General features: G+C 32.6%; 1 protein-coding gene across 4 annotated transcripts in view; it reads left to right on the forward strand.

Moving 5' to 3' along the window:
- Positions 1-1,902: 1,902 nt before the first annotated feature.
- The window catches only part of Rbp6 (RNA-binding protein 6), a 511,568-nt gene continuing 490,765 nt past the window's right edge, over positions 1,903-22,705 (forward strand). For all 4 annotated transcript variants that reach the window (XM_068773329.1, XM_068773331.1, XM_068773330.1 and 1 more), the window contains exons 1-2: positions 1,903-2,099; positions 2,168-2,208. In XM_068773329.1, the coding sequence (XP_068629430.1) occupies positions 2,041-2,099; positions 2,168-2,208 (100 nt within the window). In that variant the 5' untranslated portion in view covers positions 1,903-2,040. The remainder of the gene's footprint in view (positions 2,100-2,167; positions 2,209-22,705) is intronic.

Consider the following 22,705-nt stretch of genomic DNA (forward strand, 5'->3'; position numbering starts at 1 on the left):
AAAAAACGGAGAACGTATTTTGTTTTCAATGATTTAAAAAAATAGAAAATGTCGCCCCAAACAACATTGCATTTATTATCGTAAGAATTTTAGGGGAATTACATATTATGTGGTGATTTTGTTATTATGCCCAACTAAAGAAAAAGTACTGTACCATCAACTACTTTATTGACAAATGTAATTTTTGTTTTAATTTGTAGATGTGGTGTTTGGTTTTGCAATTACATGAATGAACCATATTTTCGATTTGAGCTAAATTTACAATAATAATAATTTTGTGTATATAGAATTTTGGATATGACTCGCGTATTTTTTTTGTAGTTTAAATATTTTTTAATTAGTAGTATATTTCCATTAAACATGATTAATATGTATTTGAATATTACATATTATACGTTTATATTTTAATTAATTTTTAGTATTTTTGTCGTATTCTGTTTTAGTCTTTGTGTTATTTTTTGTTATTGTTTTTTAAGTGTAATTTTGTGTCGTGGGATAAACATCACGTAACGATATTTATTATATATGTTTATCTATCTACTTTATCTATATTTATGCAACTTGAGTAACAGTACTTAATAAGCGATATAGGAAAACCGTTTACAATTAGCGCGGGCGATGTATCTTGATAATATAGGCATGCAGTAATTTCGAAATCATAGATCTAATTGACATTTATAAACTAAGTGTAATTAAAATTATAAAGATCATTTCTAATGCAGAACATTTTACTTAATTATTAAAAAATAATATTACGTAATTATTACTTAAAGTGAAGTATGAAAAACGTCAAAAGTGAATTTTTGATTAACTTAATTTAAAAACGGCAAATAATTAATGTATATTCATGTGCGTAATCTATTTACAAAGTTTTAACAAGAGAAATAGCCATACAACGATCACGTATAATTTTTTATAGACTTTTCTAAATTTGTTAAAGTTTTATATCTTCATAACTTTTTCTTTAAATTTTGTATGTGGAAGTTGACTGCTGACAATTTTTTAAACCTTTTTTAAAAGTTGTGAAGAAAAGAAATGTGAACAGAAAAAAAAATCGCAATTATTTATTTTTCTTTATTTCATTAATAATTACTGAAGTATATATGTAACATATTTTTGTCAAGTGTTCATAATTTTCAACGGTGCGTAACGTGGTATCGCGTAGAAGTTCCGTAGCGGATGCTACGCGTTGCCTTCTCGTGTCGTCAAACGTGTGTACATAGATTTTGCAATGTTGACTCGCTTTATCGTCACTTTTGGTATTATCTCTTTAGAACATAAAAACTCATGACAGCTGCGTGTTTATGTATATCTTAACGTTACGTCATAGAATTAGAAAATTAAATATAGATGGAATATATTGTTTTTGAATACAGCAATATTCAAAATATCTTTATTCGAATAGGCGTTTGTATGGACTTTTGGATCGTCAATTATTTTAAGATTACAGGTATTATGTACCGGACCGGGTCCAAATGGTGATTTGTTGGGAAAAGCCGTAAAGTCAATGTACTCGAAGGTGATTTGAATTACGACATAATTATCGAGTTTTTCTAATGTGGATGGTTAATTGCGAGTATTTGTTTTAAACTTTTGAAAGTTGTACTGATGTGTGGGGGTTAGGTTGGCGTGGTGTGGGTGCGCGGTGGGCGTGCTCGTAGAGGCGGGCGCGGGCGGTTGGCAGAGGTGCGGGGCGCGACGAAGAGAGGGGGTCGACGAGCGCGAGCACGTGTCGTGCGCTCACGTGGTGGTGCTGAGCGCGTTGTTCCTCGCGTCCATCGTGCCGGGAGTATGAATAATTGTGTACGGAGTGAATGAATCGATGCGGCACGGCGCGGGCGGCAAGCGCGGCGGCGTGGGGGGGCAGCCGGAGGGGGGCGGGCGGCGCTGCGTGGAGGGGTGCGCCGCGGCGCGGCAGTCTCGTGCCGGTAGTCGGTAGTGCAACCGAGCGACTCCGGGAGCCGTTCCCCGCCGCGTCGTCGCTCGCTCGTAGTCGTAGTGCGCCCAACGGCCAGCCCCACGCCGCAGGCGCTCGAGCCCATGGAAACCCAGAGTCAGGATGTTGCCCACAGCCCCGCCGAGGTGCCCAACGACCCGGGGTACGTTTCGCCGACCACGAATCACTGCAAACTCACTTCCGCCACTAATCGTGATGTTTGTGTTGCAGGAAGATGTTCGTCGGGGGCCTCAGCTGGCAGACTAGTCCAGGTACGCAAGTCGCGCTCCGCCCATGTCAACACGGAAGTGCATCAAATGCACTCGCAAGCGACTGCCAACCGTTTCCTCTAGACCTCTCTAGTTCTATCACCTAAACGTGACACGGACGATGTAATTCTTTAGGATTTTCTGTGATAAAAGTCGTTAATTCGCTACATAAACATCGCGAAAGTTTGGTAATCAGCTGATTAGTTACATCTCTACATTGTTGTTTATTGACGGTTTCAAGTATATTTGCTGAACGCTGCGGCTATATGTGTTCGTAGGGAGTCTGATACGTGAATAATTTTTATAATATGTGCTGTAATTCAGTTAAGATGTCAAGGTGTATTGGTAGTCAGGTGTGCGGTGGCGGCCATACCGGTTGCGCGCGCATTCTCTATTGCCGCCCCTACATGCTCTCGTTCCGGCTTCAAGCGAAAATAGTCCTTAGGTTTCGTGTTTTCAGTGAAAATTCCTTTTTCAGCGGTGGCCACCGGCTGTTACTCTAAACAGTTATCACAACATAACCTCAAACTTAAGTACGTACTGCACGCACCGGTCCGTTTACATCTACTTCTAATTCGATTGGCATTAAGTATGAAATGTACTGTAAACTGTTAATTATTTGAAATACACTAAAAAATTGTTAAATTTGTTTTATTCCTTTCCTATTAAGTCACCGCAATTTAAATTATTTTAATTTGCACGAACATAAATTTACGAAAATTTTATTTTCATTTTATCCAACTAAAGTTATCGGTTATTATTAAAAAATCGTGCTGCACTATTATTGCTGAAAAAGCCGTAATTACGTTTTGAATTACATCGGTACAAGAGTAACATGTAAAAGGTCCGGTGCGTGTGCGCAAGTAATGTACCGTTCGTGGTATTGGGTCGTACGCCCACATTGCACTTTGATCATCTACATCTATGCCAATTTTATTATCCATTAGAAATATTTAACGCGTTACATAATTCTAGACGAGATTTCAATATCGGATACATCGTGATTTATCGTCCGAATGCGACCATTGTCTAGTTTTTGTTTTACGTAAAAAGAAAATAGCTATGAAAATGTCAATCAAATAAGACTTTAAGTAATAATAGTGAAGATGCGATAAACTTTATGTATTATATTCTATGGTCTTGCCTCACGGCGTTGACTGCCGCCGGTTTTTTTACACCACCTATTCATTTGATGGCTTACTGCCAAACGCTACTTGAGCTCTACTCGACGCGTTGTGACGGTTTATTAAAAGAATAAAAACTTTAGCTAAGTGTTTTAAGTCGCTTGAAAAATTTTACTATCAATTGCGCCTCGTAAATAAACGGTATTACATTTGTACTACTATTCGCCTCGAAAAATTTTATGAAGTTATGTGTTTGTATAACATGTTTGCTTTATGATAAGATAAACTTTAAAATATGTTTTACAAATCTTTGATATGCGGAGGTTTTCTTATCCTAGTGTAAAATATTCTGGTCATTTTATTTTTGGATATCTAAGTAATCCATCAGAAGTAAGATAAATATTAAAGAATAGTCAAGAATTTAATAATTTTTAATATCGCTCAAATCTTGTTTATTGTCATCATATATATAATTACATATTACTATACATATTTATATACACACATACATAATTATATATACATATATTACTTAATTTAATGAAATTTTTACGTCCTTCGTCAGGAACGTTTATAAAGAACTTGAAATAAGTAAAATAGGGCACATATTAAAAAAGTTTCAATGCAATATAACGTAATTTTAAAAAGGTTGTGTAATGAAATTTATTTAGCAGTTGCGCAATGTTTTCGTCATTTTAAACATTATTTCATTTACGTAAATTTGCATCCTTATGATTTTAAATTCACAGATCGCTTGTATGTGTTACATAAAAACATTATTGTTAACCTTTAACAATTTTTTAAAGTTCGTATTAAGTTAAATATATGACCAAATACACGTAAACGTTTATAGTTGCAAATATTTTATTTTTAAGCGACTTTTCGCTCGTTTTCTAAAGAGCGACAGTAGTAAATAGTCGTAACAACGACTACTATATAATATATAGAGTTAAGCGTCTACGATTTTTTTTTGGAATAATATTTAAATATATATAATATAGAACCGGTTTACTATTTAAACTATGTTAAGGAGAGCTCATTATTCTAACGTTTGAAGCAAAAGTCGTTGCTCAGAGAGAAGGTAGCTGGTAAACAAAAGGTTGAGCCGAGTACATTATCTGGCTCACTTCGCGCGCCTGACATATCATTGACACGTTGACTCGAAGAATCACTATGGCGACTTAACATTACAGAAATAACCGTCGGACATTTCGAATCAAATGATCTTTGCTGAATTTAATACACGTTAATGCTTGGTTATATAATAATTAAAAAGAGGCATATTAACGTCAACTATTATTTTTACCTTGGAATTACTTACATATGTGACATTACACTAAATTAAGAATAAGAATAAGTGGGCAACCGCGTACGATATCACACATCTATATAATGCCTTTCAATTATATTGAAATAAATTAAACACTCTTAAAAACAAAAACTTTTAAAAATATCACTAGAGAAAGACCAAAACTCGTCTGAGTTTGTTGTAGGCTAGGAAAAAAAGGTCGCGTTTGGAATCCTCATAGCTTCAAGAGGATGCCTTCATAGAGGAGTTCAATCTGATTCTAGTTTCAATATAAATTCTTCTCATGACATATACAAGAGTCAAATCATTTTTGTGAATAATAATAAGACTGAAAAAAATATCAGTTTTACGTCATAACAGGTTGTTGCACTAATTACATGTTATGCTATTATAAAAAACTACAATAAAGCGACTGTATCTAATGGAGGCTGCGAATTGAATTATCTTTAGAATTATAATTAAAGAGTTAAACTTGGTTGCTTAAGGCCGTCGCGTGGCCCAACACAATGCAGATGAGAACGGGACCGACATGGACTCGTTACGCTTGTTATGATAGCGATTGTTTGTCAGCTCGGCTTCGCGCGGGCAATGCGTCGCCGGAAACAACTTCCAAGTCTACGGTTTTGTTATTAAAATCATTCTTTACAATACGTCGATGCTAAGTGTCTCTTATTACACTAATTCTCGTTTCGTGATCATTCTTAACGTATGTTTTACGACCCACCAATGTATCCATTACTATTATAAATAAATAAATAAAAATATTTTTTTTTTAATATTTTTTTAACTTGAGATTCACATTCTAAGTTATATAAAATACGGTTATTAATACACTAAATAAAAATTAATGACTTTTACCGTTTAGATTCAGCGATATAGAAAAAGGTTTAAAACCTAAGTTTTTATTAGATTTAAGAACCACGTAGTCCAGTCAAGCAACAGGGTCATGTTGCACACTTCTATGTTTGTTCCGATTATAAGTTGCAATATGTAATTTAAGCTTTTACACCAATTAGAAATCAGCTGTTTACAAATCAAAATAATATTTTAGTTTTGTGGCCATTATGAGAAGAATATTTTACAAACATCTTAAAGACGTCGCTAAGTGCTATAAGTGAGTATTAAATGTATAATTTCCATAAAGAAAAACATGTTTGTACTAACAGAATATGCGTTATGTTTTCAACGTGTAATAAATCAGATCGGTTTCTACTTATTCGCGCAGAAAGCAATTTTGTTTTTATCTGATATCTCGTTACTATCTATCGAGTAATATTTTATAAAGATGGCAACAAATGTGTTACCAAAATCTGTGTTTTGTAGGTTTTTCTAGAGACACAAGTATTTTCAGACATTTATCAACGCATATGTGCCATATGTCTTATGTTAATGCAGATAAAATAAGGGATGAGAAAATATACAGACAAAAGAAAGTTACCTACACTGCCAAGCGTTTTTTATGGTTGGAGTGGCAGTGGGCAAGTCACATAGCTGATGACTGCTAGGACCTTAAGGTTAAGGAGTACGAGTACAGACCATAGCGCAGCGTAGAACGTTTTTATTCGAATTAGTGTCAAATAAGTTTTCTTAAGTTTTAAAAGCTACATCTTGCAAATATGTCAAGCTAATTGTAAACTGTAATATCTAATTTGTGACATTTAAAGTAGTCACCGTGCACAAAAAACAATTAATATTGACAAGCTTTACAGGGCTCTTGCAACTTGTTGTTTCTGTCTTTTAATCTTTGGGAAATACAGATATCTCGTTCGACCAATTAATTATGAGGCTTTGGCGGCGGTTTCGGGGTGATCCACTACACGAATGTCCAGGTTCCGTTGAAGCAAGTGTGCTGTAAGATGCTCAGGAACTAGGTTAACGCCGTTGAAACTATAGTACTATGCAAAAGTTACCTCCTTTTCAAAACAGGCATCAAAAATAAACGTGGCGTTCTAGCCAGCTCAGCGTAACCATTGCTTTGTCTTCTCAATGAAAGGGTATCCTATAAGGGATATTCCACGAGACATATAAAGTGGTTGCCACTAAATAGCGATATTAATTCTTAATCGGTACTTTAATAAAACTTTCATAATATGCTTTAAAACACAAGTTTTTGTTTCGCATGAAAAATTAGGAAATCACACAAACATTAGTTATTAACACAAGTGGCTAAGATACTTAAAGAAATTTCATTTTATGGCAAAGTCCGGCTATCTCATAAAATCATTGACGTATATAAGTATTTCCATTAGCTTAATGAACTAAAGCCATTTTGATTTGGCTCGTTGTGAACTGGGTAATATTATTAAATCCTTTCCTTTTGATTTGTGGTTAGCTTTACATTATTTTTGCATTGCCATACCAGATCTACAGCGAAAAGATTTAGCAAGTGGTCAAAGAGGAAAGAGTACATATAGAGGGAGCCGCATTACCGCAAATCGCAGTATAATCCCCCTCGCAAAGCGTATGTGGTCGTCGTATCAGAGAAAACGATGGCTTTAGGAACTACACGTATCGTCTGGTTAGTTATTTGGGTTGGCTAGAAATAAACAAAAGAGAGAACACAGTAGACCATCTTCAGTGGGATATAAATTGAGACAAAAAATACAACAAACCATCGAGTGGCCTTTTATCTAATTATAAATGCAAGGATTGCGGTACTCTTCTTTTAGTTGCATAACATCTACGCGTACAGGTAAATTAACATTAAATTAGCTTGTTTAAATTTTCATGACGTTATTTCCCTTCGGGAAGAAATAAATACTTTCATTTCATAACTTTGCTGGTTTAACAATATTTAAATATAAATGACGCGCGATAACGCGCGAAACGCAATAATTTCCCATTAATTTAAATTAATATCTGTACTAGGAATGTAACTAGAAAAAAAGAATGTTGTCAGTATATATTTACGCCGGTTTGATGTTTGGACAGAAATAAATAAATCTTTTGGAGCAATTTGATGAATAGCACGGAGACTCGCGGTGACGTTTTGTTGTTTCTAATTTACCGAGGCAATCTAGGCCGCAGCTTTTGTTAATATTTCCTACGAACTGTGAATATTTATCTGCCGCTTGCATAACTCCTGCGATCTGTATATCCCGACGCACATCTGGGAGCGTTCGGTTCAGACGACACACGCCGCTGCGTTGTTGTCATTACTCATATGTCGTGCACACGACTTCACGTTACCGACTCGCTGTCGTCTCCTGTGATATGTCACATTTCAAACGTTCGACGCGGAAATATTGAACTCTAAATTCCTCGAGATAAAGTGTATAACCAGATCTTCGTAGAAGTTTCCTATTATCTTATGGAATGCGTTTCTGATTAGAGTAGCGCATCTTCAAACGACATGCTAATTGACGTCGGCGTGAAGCGAGAAGTAAAAGTTGAGATGTGACTATTTTTCATAATTTCGTAGTACCGTCACGTTTATTCTCCAAATTATTTTGACTAACAGTGATAATTCAATTCAAGAATGCGTATTAAAGTACATAATATATATTATCTACAATAGACAAAATAACAAATAATTTTACGACGTAAGTAATCTTTGTTTTTATTTGAGCGATAGAGCAATAACAAATCAGGCCAAAGTAAATTTTATGCTGGTAGTTATGAGAGACCATATTTTTCACCAATTATTATTTATTTACTCTCGACATTAAATCACATATTTTTTTTTATTAATTTGTGACACAAAGATCTGTTGTGTTCGTCTTGAAAAGAACGCCAGAAGAGCCCAATTTGATAGGAATTATATCTAGATATATGGGAACTCATCCCATATATCGGTCTCTTTCAACTTAAAGCAACGAAGGTTTCAAACGTGCCCTGATCTGTCTAGATTCCACCACAATCTCTGTTATTCTAGGGCTATATTTTACGATCGTCATCATGATTCTTTAAAATTAATATTGAGGATCAAATCTATAGGAAAAATAATATTAATGTTGTCACAATTATAGGTCATGTAACCACGGCATGTATACATGCGATACATTTAAATTTATATTCTTTGACTTAGTATACAGGAAAAAACTGGTGTTAAATCATTACATATACATCGCTACTAAGCCGTCGGCCTCTACAAACTGTTATCATATGGAATTAGCATCATTATTGAAAAGTACGTAATTTGATAATGAGAAAATAATACAGTCGTCCTGTATCAGTGATACAAAAATATAATTACGCACGTAATGTTTTTCTTTTTTAAAAACTTTGGTAATCGCAGATTATAGTACTCACAGTATCTATATTCTTATAGTATTTGTTTTAATGTATTACCAACATAAATATTACTATAGTTATAATATTTATCGATCTTATTTAATTTTAAATGCGTATTATTTATCCTATAAATATTAGCAATATGGTGTTGCTATTTTTCAGAAGATTATCTATAATGTTAAAATATAAACAAGTATTCCGTAATTTTATTTAAAAATATTACGCATAAAAAATTGACTGCTTGTTGATTATTATAAGTTAAAATAATTATTCCTAACATGCTGTCGCGCTCTGCAAATTTTTTTTTAATATAAAACGTCCATTAACGGGATTACTTTCTTAATGATATTACCGATGAGCTTATTCGATATAATATATTAATATAATAATATCTCTCAGGCTCATTTTTATGGAAATCAGAGTAACGGACGAACAAGGTTTATTTGATCCTATTATCACTGGTAGTGCTGTTAATATTAAATTTACTGATGGTTTCTTTTGCTGTCGTAGCGCCTATTTCTGTCACGTGCGTAAGAACACTGTAGGAATTACTGAGTTTCAGTTTGTAACCGATACTGCTGTTAAAAATATAGAGATATGAAAGCATAGAGATGCAGATATATTGCGATATCGTATTGTAATTAAAATTGTAAGTAAACTTGCTGATCTGTCAAACATTGTCCCGTCATAGTCATGAATAATCAATTCGAACATAGCAAATTAAAAAAAATCAGTTATTGAGTGTCTATTGTAATGATTTTAGATACAAAACATTATAAATTCTATATTCTGCGTGCGCAAATAAAGAATGTTGATGCTTTTCCAAGACAACAGGCAACATTCAATTGACCATCTGAATATCATGGATTTAAATATTGATGCCATAAACATTCAACGAATGCTCTTGCGATCTATTATTACTGACATTGCAAATGTAATGGAATCCGTCATTTTTACTCTACAAAGCCTTAGGAAATTTGTTCAAAAAAGATGAACAAAACCAATAGATTTGTTCCCAAGTTATGACATGACCGGAAGAATTCAATTTTATAAATAAGGATACAAGTAAGTAAATAAAAAATAAAATAAAATTGGTTTATCGTAAATCTTTGCAAGACTTCTGGATCTTGAGAAACTTACTTACACTGCCTTGTACAATACGTCTGTACATAGCGTCGTTTTTTTTCCGCAAAAAATTGGGAAAGGTTTTAAAATGTTGCAAGTGAATGTTTGCTGAGGGACGTGGGATGATCTTGAGCTCCTGTAGTATGGAGACATTACTGCGGTACTGAGTCCACGAAATCCACAACAATTTTGCTCAACACCCTATTTTTATTACCTCTGAATATCATTGAATATACGTATGTCAGACTATAGATTCCTCTCATCATTTTGTTTTTATTTGAACGCTATTGGTGGTAGCTCAGACCATTTAAAAATTTCATATGACTTCCAACTGAAGACGCTGGATGCAATTCGCTTCCTTCTAATCTTACTGGAAATCTACGGAGGAGGTCTTTATCCAGAAATGGACGCTCTACGATTGAAATTATGATGATGAATACGTAGCAGGTATTGACGGCAGTAACTGATAGTCTGGCCTCATTTCAATTTTATATGACATAGACTGAGAACGTATCTGTTAATAAGTCCAATTTATGGTAAACCTAGTTTATTTAAAATGGGAATTCGTAATGTTAATTAGCAACACGTTTATTAAATTTTAAACTCAAGGGCATAGATTTCTACCTTTCGCCCATGCGAGTTAAAGGTTTTGAATTGTAAATTATGTCATAGAAAATATATCTTTCAAGATCTATTAAAATATAGAACCTGTCTGAAAAAACCATCCGTTCCACTTCATTGTGCATTAATAAAACAATGCAAGAAGCCAACTCTGTCCCGCGTACTTTAATATAAAAGTATTCCGTCTTTTCTATTTACATTTTATATTTTTGAGTGTCACATCTGGACGTCCCTCCACATTTTATGTATGAATTTGAGTTTCTTCTGTCATTGTCTGACCTTGATTATAATTCAGGTTAGCTGATATCATACTGGCGATGATTTACATTAAAATATTCCGGGATTAGAATATTATTTTAATTCGTGTCTGAGAATTATAAATCATAATCCGTCTTTTCTGATCTAATTTTTTTTGGGGCATTTTATATTAGTTTTTTAAAAGATATGAATAATGCTGATAGATAATTTCAATAAAATATCGTCTATCGATCACGCTATAAGTAAGATGGTTAAATCGTGCAATATATTTTATATTTCAGATTACAATTTTTACTGATATGTTAATAATTTTAGTTTGAAATTAAAAAGAATATTAGTTACCTCAAATGTAACTTCTATTATTTATAAGCATTTTTGTAAATAAAGTATAACTAAGTAATATATACTATTTTGAACATTAAATATATTTTAAAATTGACAATCGAAAATGGAAAAAATTGTTTTAGTTCCGATTAGTTTTTGGAAATAGATGTTAGCACATGATTAGATCTCTAGTTTAAATGATGTAATGTATTTAAAAAATCTTTTTTAATTAAAGGGACTTCTAAAGAAAATTTGCTTATTAAAAGCCTAAATTTCGATCAAAAGTTTAACCGTGGTTTTTTTTATAATCCAAAAACGATGCCATGTCTAAAATTTCAACGTGACATTTCACATTAGTCTTAAATTACTACCAAGGAAGAGCATCACATGGATGTAGAGAACTTTACCGCGTGTTTAGTTTTAAATTTAAACTATCACAATAGAAAACAGCCTGTATTTAAATGAGGCAATAGTTTCATAGATAGTCGCTGCAACTAATTATGGAATTTATAATTTCAAAAAATAAATATCCTTTATTCAAAATATGATGAATTATATACTTCATGGATATTAAGATTAGTCAATCGCCTGTTTGGAAAATAAACTCTTTCAACCTGAGAGGAACATATGAAAAAAATAATAATACGTTTGTTAAAAAATTATGAAAAGGCATAAGTATTTACATTGAAATGGCCAGGAGTCGAATGTGTGATATCCAAGGTGCTATGTTGTATGAAATGAAGTACAGTATAAAATAAACCCATGTTTGACATATTTTTAATCTTGCAATAGCCAAATTTTTTGTAGTTCTTCCGGGATCGTGTTGTTTATAAATGCTTAAAAAAATTGACTTGATGAAATTGAGTGGTCGATGTACGTAATTGGTTTTGATTGTGGTATTTAAAATGTATATACGTACATACGGGTACAACAAATAAAAAAATGTAACATATACCATGTTACATTTTTTTAAACTTTTATGAGATATTTCAGAATTTCTTTAAAAATAAAATCTGATGATGTACTTTTTCCTTTGGAGACATATGCTCTTTCATGTATAAGACGTGTAATTGGTTTTTATGAGTTAACATCTCATTTCCAATTAATCAGAGTCAATAACAGAAAAAAAAAACGAAATCTTTTGTTTAAAAGTGATTAAGGTACAAATAGAATTTAGAGGCTACGCTACGGTACATTGCAACTTTTGTGCTCTATGAGAGTGTCATTACTCTGTTATGGCTGACCGACTTTTGCGACGGATAATTTAAAACCGTACTTTCGGTTAACAATGTATAATTAAGATCTTTTGTTATCATGTAAAACATATTTTATCTGTCAATTTAAATTTGTTTTTAGAATGTCGTCTATTTATTTCAATTTTTTTTATTTAAATTTATTATTACTTTAATATTAAATTATTAATACATAAAATATTTATTTCAAAGAGCCACAGAGAGGGATATACACATAATTTTTATACGCAATCGAATTAGGGATGATGGGATTTGTACACGAACGAAAGTAACAGACATTGCCCAGCGGATTTGTATGTTGAAATGGCTATAGACATGCCACAAGCGCGCAGAACAGATACCAACTGGAGCCTTAGGTTTTAGAGTACAAACCACGAACCGGCAAGCGCAGCGGAAGGACACTTACTCACAGGGTGGATAGACGACTTTAGGTCGTTGGAGGGCGCTGGTTGCAAGCCACTTCCTACAGGTCCTATTGGAAATTTATAGGGGGCGAGGGGGCTATGTCCGATAGAGGTTCTAGAGGATTAAATGATGATGATGATGATGAATTAATTAATTACGATTTGTGCTCCGAAGCAAGTTGGAGAATGGAGGATTTCAATTATGCAATGAATAAATAATAAAGTTAATCATAAAAAATATTTTTAAATAAAAATATAAGCACGGTTAATTTGTCTTTGACCCCAAAATGTTGAAATGGCTGTCTATGATTGTGTCCATTGAAAGTGCTTCAGTGACTGTAAACAACATAATCGGCTTACGAGTCTTAAAACGCTGCTGTTAACTGACGAGTTAATTATACCAGGGCAAGGCGAACATTATTTTTAGGGTCTCTCAACCGTGAAAAAAATAACAATTACTTGTCAATTTTATGAAAAAAAAAACGGATTATTTCAAATGAAAATTGAAAATTACTCTATTTTTAATTAAAAAAATATTTTAAACTATAAATTTATAACATCACTTACTTATGTGTATGTGGCGTTTAAACATAATAACGAATAACGGATTAAATATAAAAAAATCGATAACCGAAAAAAAAAACACACACCAGTTCAAAATGTTATCCCAAAACTAATTCCCTCTACGAGGGTACGTTTTCCTTAGTTTAGTGTTTTAAGCAGCAATAAGTTTTAATGCAATTCAGTTGTAAACAAATATTATTGTTATTGTAAAAAAGCAATTTGTCCATAAGGGATGTTTAGAACTAAAGTATCCTTATTCTAATATTTTGATATCAAAAATTAAAATCAACGTATTCTTTATTCAAATAGGCTATTCAAGGATTTTTGAATCGTCAATCAACATCAAACGTCGGCATTGTTATCCTTACAGGAAGCTACCACCGACTCGGAAAGCAGTTCTGCTGAGATCGGCAAGAAACTCAACGGTTGCTCTTTCAGAATATAAAGAATGTTTGACAATAATTAGCTTCCTGTGTGGGCATCAATGATATTTAATTCCGCGTATCAACAGCAGTATATTGTTAGTGGATAGAATAATATACCATCCAGCAATTTTTTTATATTGATTTCAAATCTCTCAGATCTCAGTGGCAGATTTAAAATTAACTGTGGAATTTTATTGTACTCGTACATAATACCTTGTGCCATAAACGATTTATTTAATTTTTGAAGACGAAAACTGCAATGCCGTTTATATTTATTTCTAAATATTTATAAATACTAGATTACTGTTGCGTTTTAGGTTAGCTAGGTTATTTTCTTCCTAGCTCGAATGAATATCGTCCATTTTCAATAAAGTTTTAGGTTGTTTCAGTTGCAAGTCTTTACGTAAACCTAAGTTTAATAAATTAAGTAATTAAATATGTCTGAAATGATTTGATATGTCTATTAATAAGTTATTTTGTAATCTGAAAATAATTAACGCAGATTTGTTGTTAATGTTATAAATGCAAGGAAATTTTCCGAACCGCAACAATATTTATATAACACGCACGTTCTACAAGAGTAGTGCTAGTACAATGTTGAGCATTCAGTATGTTTAGTTTTACTGTAAAATATTTTAAGTAGCGGAAGCATGGTGGTTTAAGACTGTGACCCATAAACACAAATGGCAGGTTTAATACTCGATAGGTAGGCAATTAGTGTACATTACATAACATCAATATTCTGGAGTCGAGACCACCAATAAAACTTACAAGGACTGACTACCTTGTTAAGATCGTCAAAACACTCGATGCAAGCCGCTTCTCTCCGGTCCTATTCGAAATTTTGTGGAGGCCTTTATTCATCAGTGGACGTCTTACAGCCGAAATAAAAACAATAAAGATCTTGGAGTAGATTCCATCTTCAGGCAAGTTTATCATAGGAAGTCCATTCACAAGGTCAAACAAATGATCTTGTTAAGGTAGTCGAAAGAAACTGAGCGAAGAAATATTAGCAAAGAACTATGAGCGAGGCCTATGCCCAGTGGTGAACGTTCTACATCTGAAATGATAATGATGATGGTGATGACGTAAAGTCATCATTGCCTGTGAAGGGTAATAAAGAAATTGTCATAAAGAAACTGGTATATCCCAAATTCCATAATTCAAATAATACTTAGCATATCATTACATTTGACGATGGGTAAATTCAATTCGAAAGAAAATTTAAATAACATTATTTTTGTCATTGAGAAATCCTGTTTGCCGTTTTGCGTTTGCTGTTTCTCCCGGTCTAAGGCGGTAGAGCATTGATGGCGGTCAGTCGAGATCACTTTGTACTAACTAAATTCAGGATCCTTTGTTAAGGCTTAGGTATCGTTTATTTTACCATAATTAAATAATAAATAAACAAACGAATGTTCATGTTGCACATTGTACTGATCTTTCTGAACCTTTATGTTTGAACTTAGTGTTAAAAAAAGATTCAATCCATCTGTCATCTGTATCTATTGTAACGTTCTAGTAGAACCGACGCGCTTTTTTACTAAAGTCGAAATTTATAACCGGATGCCCCTAATGAACGCTACGGTGACGATGGACGCGAAAACAAGAATATGTGCTTGGCTATTTTAAAACTTTGTTATAGTTTACACCTGGAAAAACTATGACTTTTGTACTATTTTATTCGATTGTTGTTAATATAAGTTGATTGTAATATCCAAGTCAACGACGACTACATAAACACAATTTTCGTTCATTTTACAGAATTTCATTCGAATGGAATTTACCAAATCGCTGTCAATATATAAATTGATCTATGTTGTTATTTAATAATTTTGTATCTATAACAATATAAGTTTTACTCATGAATGCAAATATATAAAAATGATCTAAAATCTATGAAATCGATGGTTTCCTTTTATTTTCAGAATTAAAAATTTCATATCTAGATAAGATTTTTTTTCCGTATCGTTAATTTTGTATTATAATACATCTAATAGTAGTAATGACGTATTAGATTAGTAACGTCTAGCTTAATTTTAAAACACAAGACAAGCGTAGGCTATCAAAGAGTATCATTTATATGTCAGAAAAATATCTGGTTTGTAGAAAAATAAAATAAAATATAAAAATAATATTTCTAGCATAAATGAAATTTAATAATAATAAATAGATAAGATAAAGATAAAAGATAACGATAAAATTAGTTTATTGAAGCTTCTAAGTAGTTACATGATTTTTTACATAGAATGCTGACATGTATTCCAGTATACTTAAATCAGATGTACAAAAGAGGAACCGTTATAGGAAAAGGTTAACGTGATCATGAAATGAATATACGCTTTGTCAACGCCTCTTTATAGCAAACATTTAAACTTCAGAGAATACTAATGTATTTATTAAAAAATAAGTTAGAACAACCATTTCACTAAACACATGCTTTGGCGGACGGGCAAAAAGAAGAAAAGCCATAACTTACAAACAAATTTACGGTCAGGAAAGATGGAAGGTGTTGCCGTTTTATTAACGACATCCTGATTTAGGTGAAAGTGTTTGGAATACGGCCAAAACACGTGTCATATTCACCAACGATGCAAAATGAACGCATTTAGTAAATTCACATTAACAATCTAGGCTTGGTTACTGAGGATTTAAAAATTGAAAGAATTTCTTTCTTCTTATTATCGAATTTATTTTAATTCTTATAATTATATTTATTGGTCATAAAAACAGTTTTTGTCAATAATATTTGTTCTGTCTAATACAGAATTTGAATATTGTACATTAGTAATATAGGATTGTCACTGCTCCGCAACAAATTTCTAGAGGATGGACAGCAGCGCCCTCTGCGTACCATAATACCACAATGCGATAGCCAACTTCAGGCGCGACGATTATTATATATCACCCCATAGATATTTTTAGGTAAGACTTATGCCTTGCTGTGGGCGTCTATAGACTGAGAAGAATACAAAATTAAATATGTGCTTATTAACATTTTATTTAATTTAAGGGTTCTTATGTACCTGTCTGTAAAAATTAAAATTAGGACCCGAATATCAAAAGTTTTCTTCCATAGAACTCTGAAGTCCTTTTGTTTTATTGTATGAAAGACAAAAAGTTGAGCCTTACAGGTGTCAAAAAAAAATAGAAATTGAAAATGTTAGAGAACGGTCATTACTCGGTTACTCGCTGAACTGATGGAGTTACAAAATCGGTCAACATTACCGAACACGTTACAAAAAAGCCGCGACTGCTATGATTGACCACGACTTTCATCATCGTCATCATCTCAACCAAAGGACGGCTGTGGCTGGACATAGGTTTCCTCCGTAAATTTCCTGTATGACTTGCTGGATGCGGACTGTATCCTGTCTTTCCCGGTCGGTTTTCAGGTCTCAATTAAGAGGAAATAACTAAGGTTGTTCAAAAAGAAATTATGTCCATGTAAATGCATTTTAAGTCCTTTTTCTTAATGTTATACTTATGTGAAAAATTGTTCCAGCTGAGATATTGACGTAAAAAAATTCAAATGATGTTACATAAGCACACTGTGGCCGTCAATGCGCGTTCGCTATTTTCAAGGAAGTACAAACATTAGTTTAGGCGCAGCAACCGTTCAATTCTGGAGTACGATAGTAATATATGCCATCGTATTGTCACAGCATCACTACTGAAACGAAAAATGTTATTGGATAATCATTATATTACTAATAATTAATATTTATTTTATAATTTTTTAATTTAAAGTAGAAAATATCGTAGTGTACATTTTTTAAACACTTTATAATCTAGTTAAAAGAATCAATTGCTAAATATACCTTACTTCCTACTGTACTTGCTACTTCCATGTCACTAAGGCTTAAGCCTTTAGGAAGCCATACAAATGTAACATCCTTGGTGTTAAGTCTCTGCCGTATAAAAAGGTTTTATGTTTATTTAAACTGTTACTTCATTTTTATAAAATTTAGAATACATGCATATTAAATAAGTATATACTAGTATCAATGTATTTTGTGGTTGTGTTTTTATAAAATTAATTTTAGGTAATTATGAAACTATGAATCCGCCTGAACCCTTTTACGGGTAAAATTACCAAAAATATGTTCTTAGTTAGATTGTGATAAGTCCGTGCAGTAATATATATTTTCACCTATAAATTTTCACCATCATCTAACTAAAAATACATTTTACCGAATAAAAAAATGTTAGGTTTATTTAGCATTATTTTAAATTTATTAGTACTTCATATTCAATAAAAAAAAACGTAGCTGTTATAATATTTTTCTTCTTTAATTTTCAATGCAGAGTATAGAATATAATTAACAATTAAATATATTTAACAATATATAGATTATATTGTAAAATATTAAAACGTTATTAAATTTTACGCAGGTAATTTAAATATCATCACCCATGTCCGCTTTTAACTGGCCACGCACAAAGAGTTGCCTATTTCTGTCTCAAGTGAATGACAGCTAGCTGGGAGCCGTTGCGTCGATTGCATATTCGACCTTTGACGCAGTGTAACGTTGCCCCGCGATAGCCCATGCACCTAGTCACTCATGCACCGGGATATGATCATTAAAGTCATATGTCACGACATTGAATTTCCGCACTCCGTCAACTTATCGATTCCTATAATATATCAACTCTACAATAAAAATTTCCCGAAACATGAAAGTAAAAATGTGAAAAAAAAATTACGTAATATTTGGTAATTCCCTTTGCGCCAACGATTTTTGATATATCATCGCATTGAATTATTGGCATAAATAAGTGGACGTATGCAGAAATAAATAAACAAAACTCGAGTCCATTCACTCTGCGCTGACATTTCTACGGTGCAGTTTCGTGCCAATTGCCTTCATTTCAATACAATCCACTCTTAATAACGTATGACACATACTTCTCTAAAGACGAGGCTGATAGACAGGCCTTCGCGACTTTCGATTTAAATAAAAAAATATTCTAATTTATAACTCCATGTTATTTTAATTCAGAACGTACGATTAATATGTGATAATTGCATTTGATAATAAAACTCTTATAGTCTCAAATAATAATAAACTATAACATTTAATCATCTACTACTAAAAGCGTTTCAAAATATTATTAATTTTCTATTCTCGTCTAACATTTCTTTTTATTTTACCGATATATTATCGGAATGGTTAAATTATAACGAAGGATAAATATTTTTGATAATTTGTTATAAGCAGTTGAAATATTTGACATCTTTATATTATTAAAAATGTTTAGCAAGCACTTTATACTAAAATAAATATTAAAAAACATTTAAATATGCTTTCGAACGGAAACCACTTAATTTTATTGATATTTCTTTGCGGCTGTGAAATGATAGGTTGTTGATGTGAAATATAAATTCAGTCGTATATTAATGTAACTAATATTTTCGTATAAACAATTCGTTTCATTGTTGACATATTCAGAGGTGTTGTGACAAAGGTGGTTATTTCTATATAGTGATTAATAACAGGCCTTTCGTAAACTTCATTGAATTTCGCACAGATATTACGATTTATAATAGATCTCTCCAAGTAATTAGTGTCACTGAAACAAATGGACTGGAGTATGTGCACGCGCTCGATGCTGCCACTAGAGTAATATTTCAAGGCATCAGCGGTACTAGAATAATATTTGTTATATTGTTAGTCTATATTTAAAGTGTGAAGAGAGTCGAACTGCTTCAAAAATAGCCGTTTGTGACACCGTAAATCTCCGTTACGACGAAAGTTAGCCCGTAAATCATTGGACCATGCGCGACTTAATGCTGCGTTGCGTTTTATTGCAACCGTTATTAATAAAATTATGTAGGATTACTGTTCACGTAATTTATAGTCCATGTCCGTCATCGCGCGAAATTTGATTACAATTATGCGCAATTACGACTTTAACTATGGAAACAAACTTCCGTTGTTCGGAGACTCAGAGATGTAGCACAAAAATGTATTCCATGAATTGTTCAACTCGATCGAGGATTGAAACTCACTATGATTTTCCATACAGTTTATAGGTGTTTTGCTTTGAGAGTTTTATGATTACAGGCCCAATTACTAGAAGAAAAATCGCAACTTCATTTGTAATAACCTTATAATATTGCTAGCTGACCCGACAGACATTGTCACGTCAGCTATGAATAATAAATTCCTTTTGAAATAAATTAAAATAAAAAATAGTAAAAACACAGTATTTATGATAGGATTTTGACACAAAACATTATTAGTTTTGTTAAATAATATTGATGCTTTTCCAAGACAACAGGCGACTTACAATTGGCTATTTAAAAAGATAGATTTTGAATATCGACGTTACAAACATTTAACGACTGCTCTTAGGTATTAGTTATTGGCGTTGTAGATGTAAGGCGTAATGAAAATTCCATATCAAACTTTTGAAAATGCTACCCTGGGCAGGTTGGTTGGCGCAGTTTGGTATTACGATACACAGAGAACGTTGCTGCACATTCTCTGGAAACTTGTTTTATGAGCAGTGGCAATCCTATATAAATAATGCACAAAATGTGATTCATATAAGATTGTATCCCGGCTATAGCATCTGTGACCTACGATCGCAAGTCTCTGTCCCCGCTGCTGGGTACCATTGTTCATATTGTATTAAATTATCCACAGGAATCTTCATACATCACTAGAATCTTATAAAAAAGGTGAATGAAATAAGTAAAGCCGTATTCACGTTCAGTCTTGGTCATACCATATGACTAAGGGAAATAGAGTTTAATTTTTAAATTACACAGATTATGTATTATTTCTATGTCTTGAATTATTACCTGTTAATATAGAGAGTTTGACCATCGATGTAAAAGCTTTGGATGAATATACTTTGTGATTAAAAAGTAAGGTGAAAATGTCATTTAAAACTCCTGGCCGTAACAAACGCAGGTATTTTTTTCCTAAATTGGTAGGACTGTCTATAACATTTTCCAAGCGTCTGTTTGTCAAAAGGTTTAATTATCTCCGAGTTGCGTGGTTTTATCAAAAGTTTTAATTTTGTCAAATGCGACAAGTCTCTACTAGTGCCGAAATCGCACATTTTTTTGGAAAAGTACTAATAAAAAGTGTCAAAAACTCGACTTATGTTGTTCCGCAACGACCATATTCGTCTGATTTGGCTTCGTGCAACTTTTGGCTATTCAGCAAACTCAAAGACCAATGCAGCACGAGTGATGAGATTAAAACCGAATCGTCTTGAAGGCTATACCAGAAAAATACTATTCTGACTGTTTCCGAGGACTGAAAAAAGCGATGGCGATAGTGCGTTTTATCGAACTGGGATTACTTTGAAGGGAATGAAATTGATTTGGAAGAATTTATGCACAAATGAGCCTTACTTGTTATAGCAGTATATAGCTCATTTAGACTCTCAACAAAAACGTTCAAAGTTAATGAATTCACTTATTTTTTCTATTGAAATTCGACAGGCAATTTCTGGTAGTACAAAGTTTTAAGGGTAAATAGTAAACTGTAAATATTTTTATATTTAGTGATCAGAATTATGGACGCGTTTTATTTTAATATATTGCCGGGTTGTACCTTTGATAGTAAATGAGCTATTCACCCGTTTAAACTTTTACTTTTTATAATAAAGAAATTTGCAACAGCAACATTTAAGTAAGTATTTTTTTGTAACGGTGCAGAGTAATACGAAAGTGAACGAGACGGGAGATCAAGTTAGTGGAGAGTACTCTTTGTTTCGAGGGTAACCGCGTATGCATTTTTACTTATCAGGGATGGAAGAAGGATGTCTATAGAGTGTAAGGAGCACTTAACCTCACATGAACCGCACTCTTCAGTTTTAACTTTACTTAAAAAATTAGCTACATTTTTCGTATATACTGTAAGTTTAATCGTACAGTTTAAATTTGAATACGATGAGTGAAATTTTTTTCTGTTGATTATACAGCGTAATTAGTTTCAATTGCTGTTAATGATTGTAAGACACACCCTTTCCAAAAACACAAAGTTTTAGAAATAATAAATAATGTAATGATAGACTAATAAGAAAAGTGTTTTCCAAATTCAAATTACATTATATTTTAAAATTAATTGTCTTTTACTATCTGTTCTTGCAGACTTTTACACTCAGAAGTTATAAGTCTTTTCCATTCCAACAAAAGTAAACATATTTCAGTGTGATTACTTTATACAAGGTGATTGGAAATCGGTGTAAAAAAATTTAATGTTTTTGATGAAAAATAAGCTATGCATACCTGTAAAACTTTTACACCGACAACGAACCATCCTGTATATTTTACAAAATAAAAATTCATAGTTTGCATTCAATACAAAAATTTATTTCACTTATATTTAGTTTAAAACTGTATGATTGAATTAGTATGGTATATACAAATAAAAGTATTAAATCAAATACTCTTTAAAAAATTATATTGGCAAAAAACTTTTGAATTAGATTATTTTTTTGTTATTTAAGTTTGCAATCGTATGCGTTCATTCAGTATTTGAGGACTTAGTATTCAAAATTAGAAATTTGATTTCGTTTAATTTCGCTAACAATGTGTAATAAGCAAACAAACTTGCACCAAGTTATTAGTTTCCCTTTAACTAGTTAGTAATTTAACCGCCTCGAAGAAGTTCCACGAGTAAGACGTTCAAAGCGCAAATTACGTGCATCGTTACAAACATACATACGTTTTCGTAACCAGCGCAACTGCATCCAGATTCCATGGCGCATCTCATTCAGCAAAACATAAAACATAAACCGCAAATAAATTACATTTCGAATGCGATATTGCGTTACTATATTCTATTTCTAACGAACCATTGAAACGTAACAATGCAATAACAAATTTAACCGCCGT

This window comes from Battus philenor, unplaced genomic scaffold (assembly GCF_028537555.1).
Source record: "Battus philenor isolate CCGP_79_NKW_IND1 unplaced genomic scaffold, ilBatPhil1.0.hap1 SCAF_6, whole genome shotgun sequence".
Lineage (NCBI taxonomy): Eukaryota > Metazoa > Arthropoda > Insecta > Lepidoptera > Papilionidae > Battus > Battus philenor.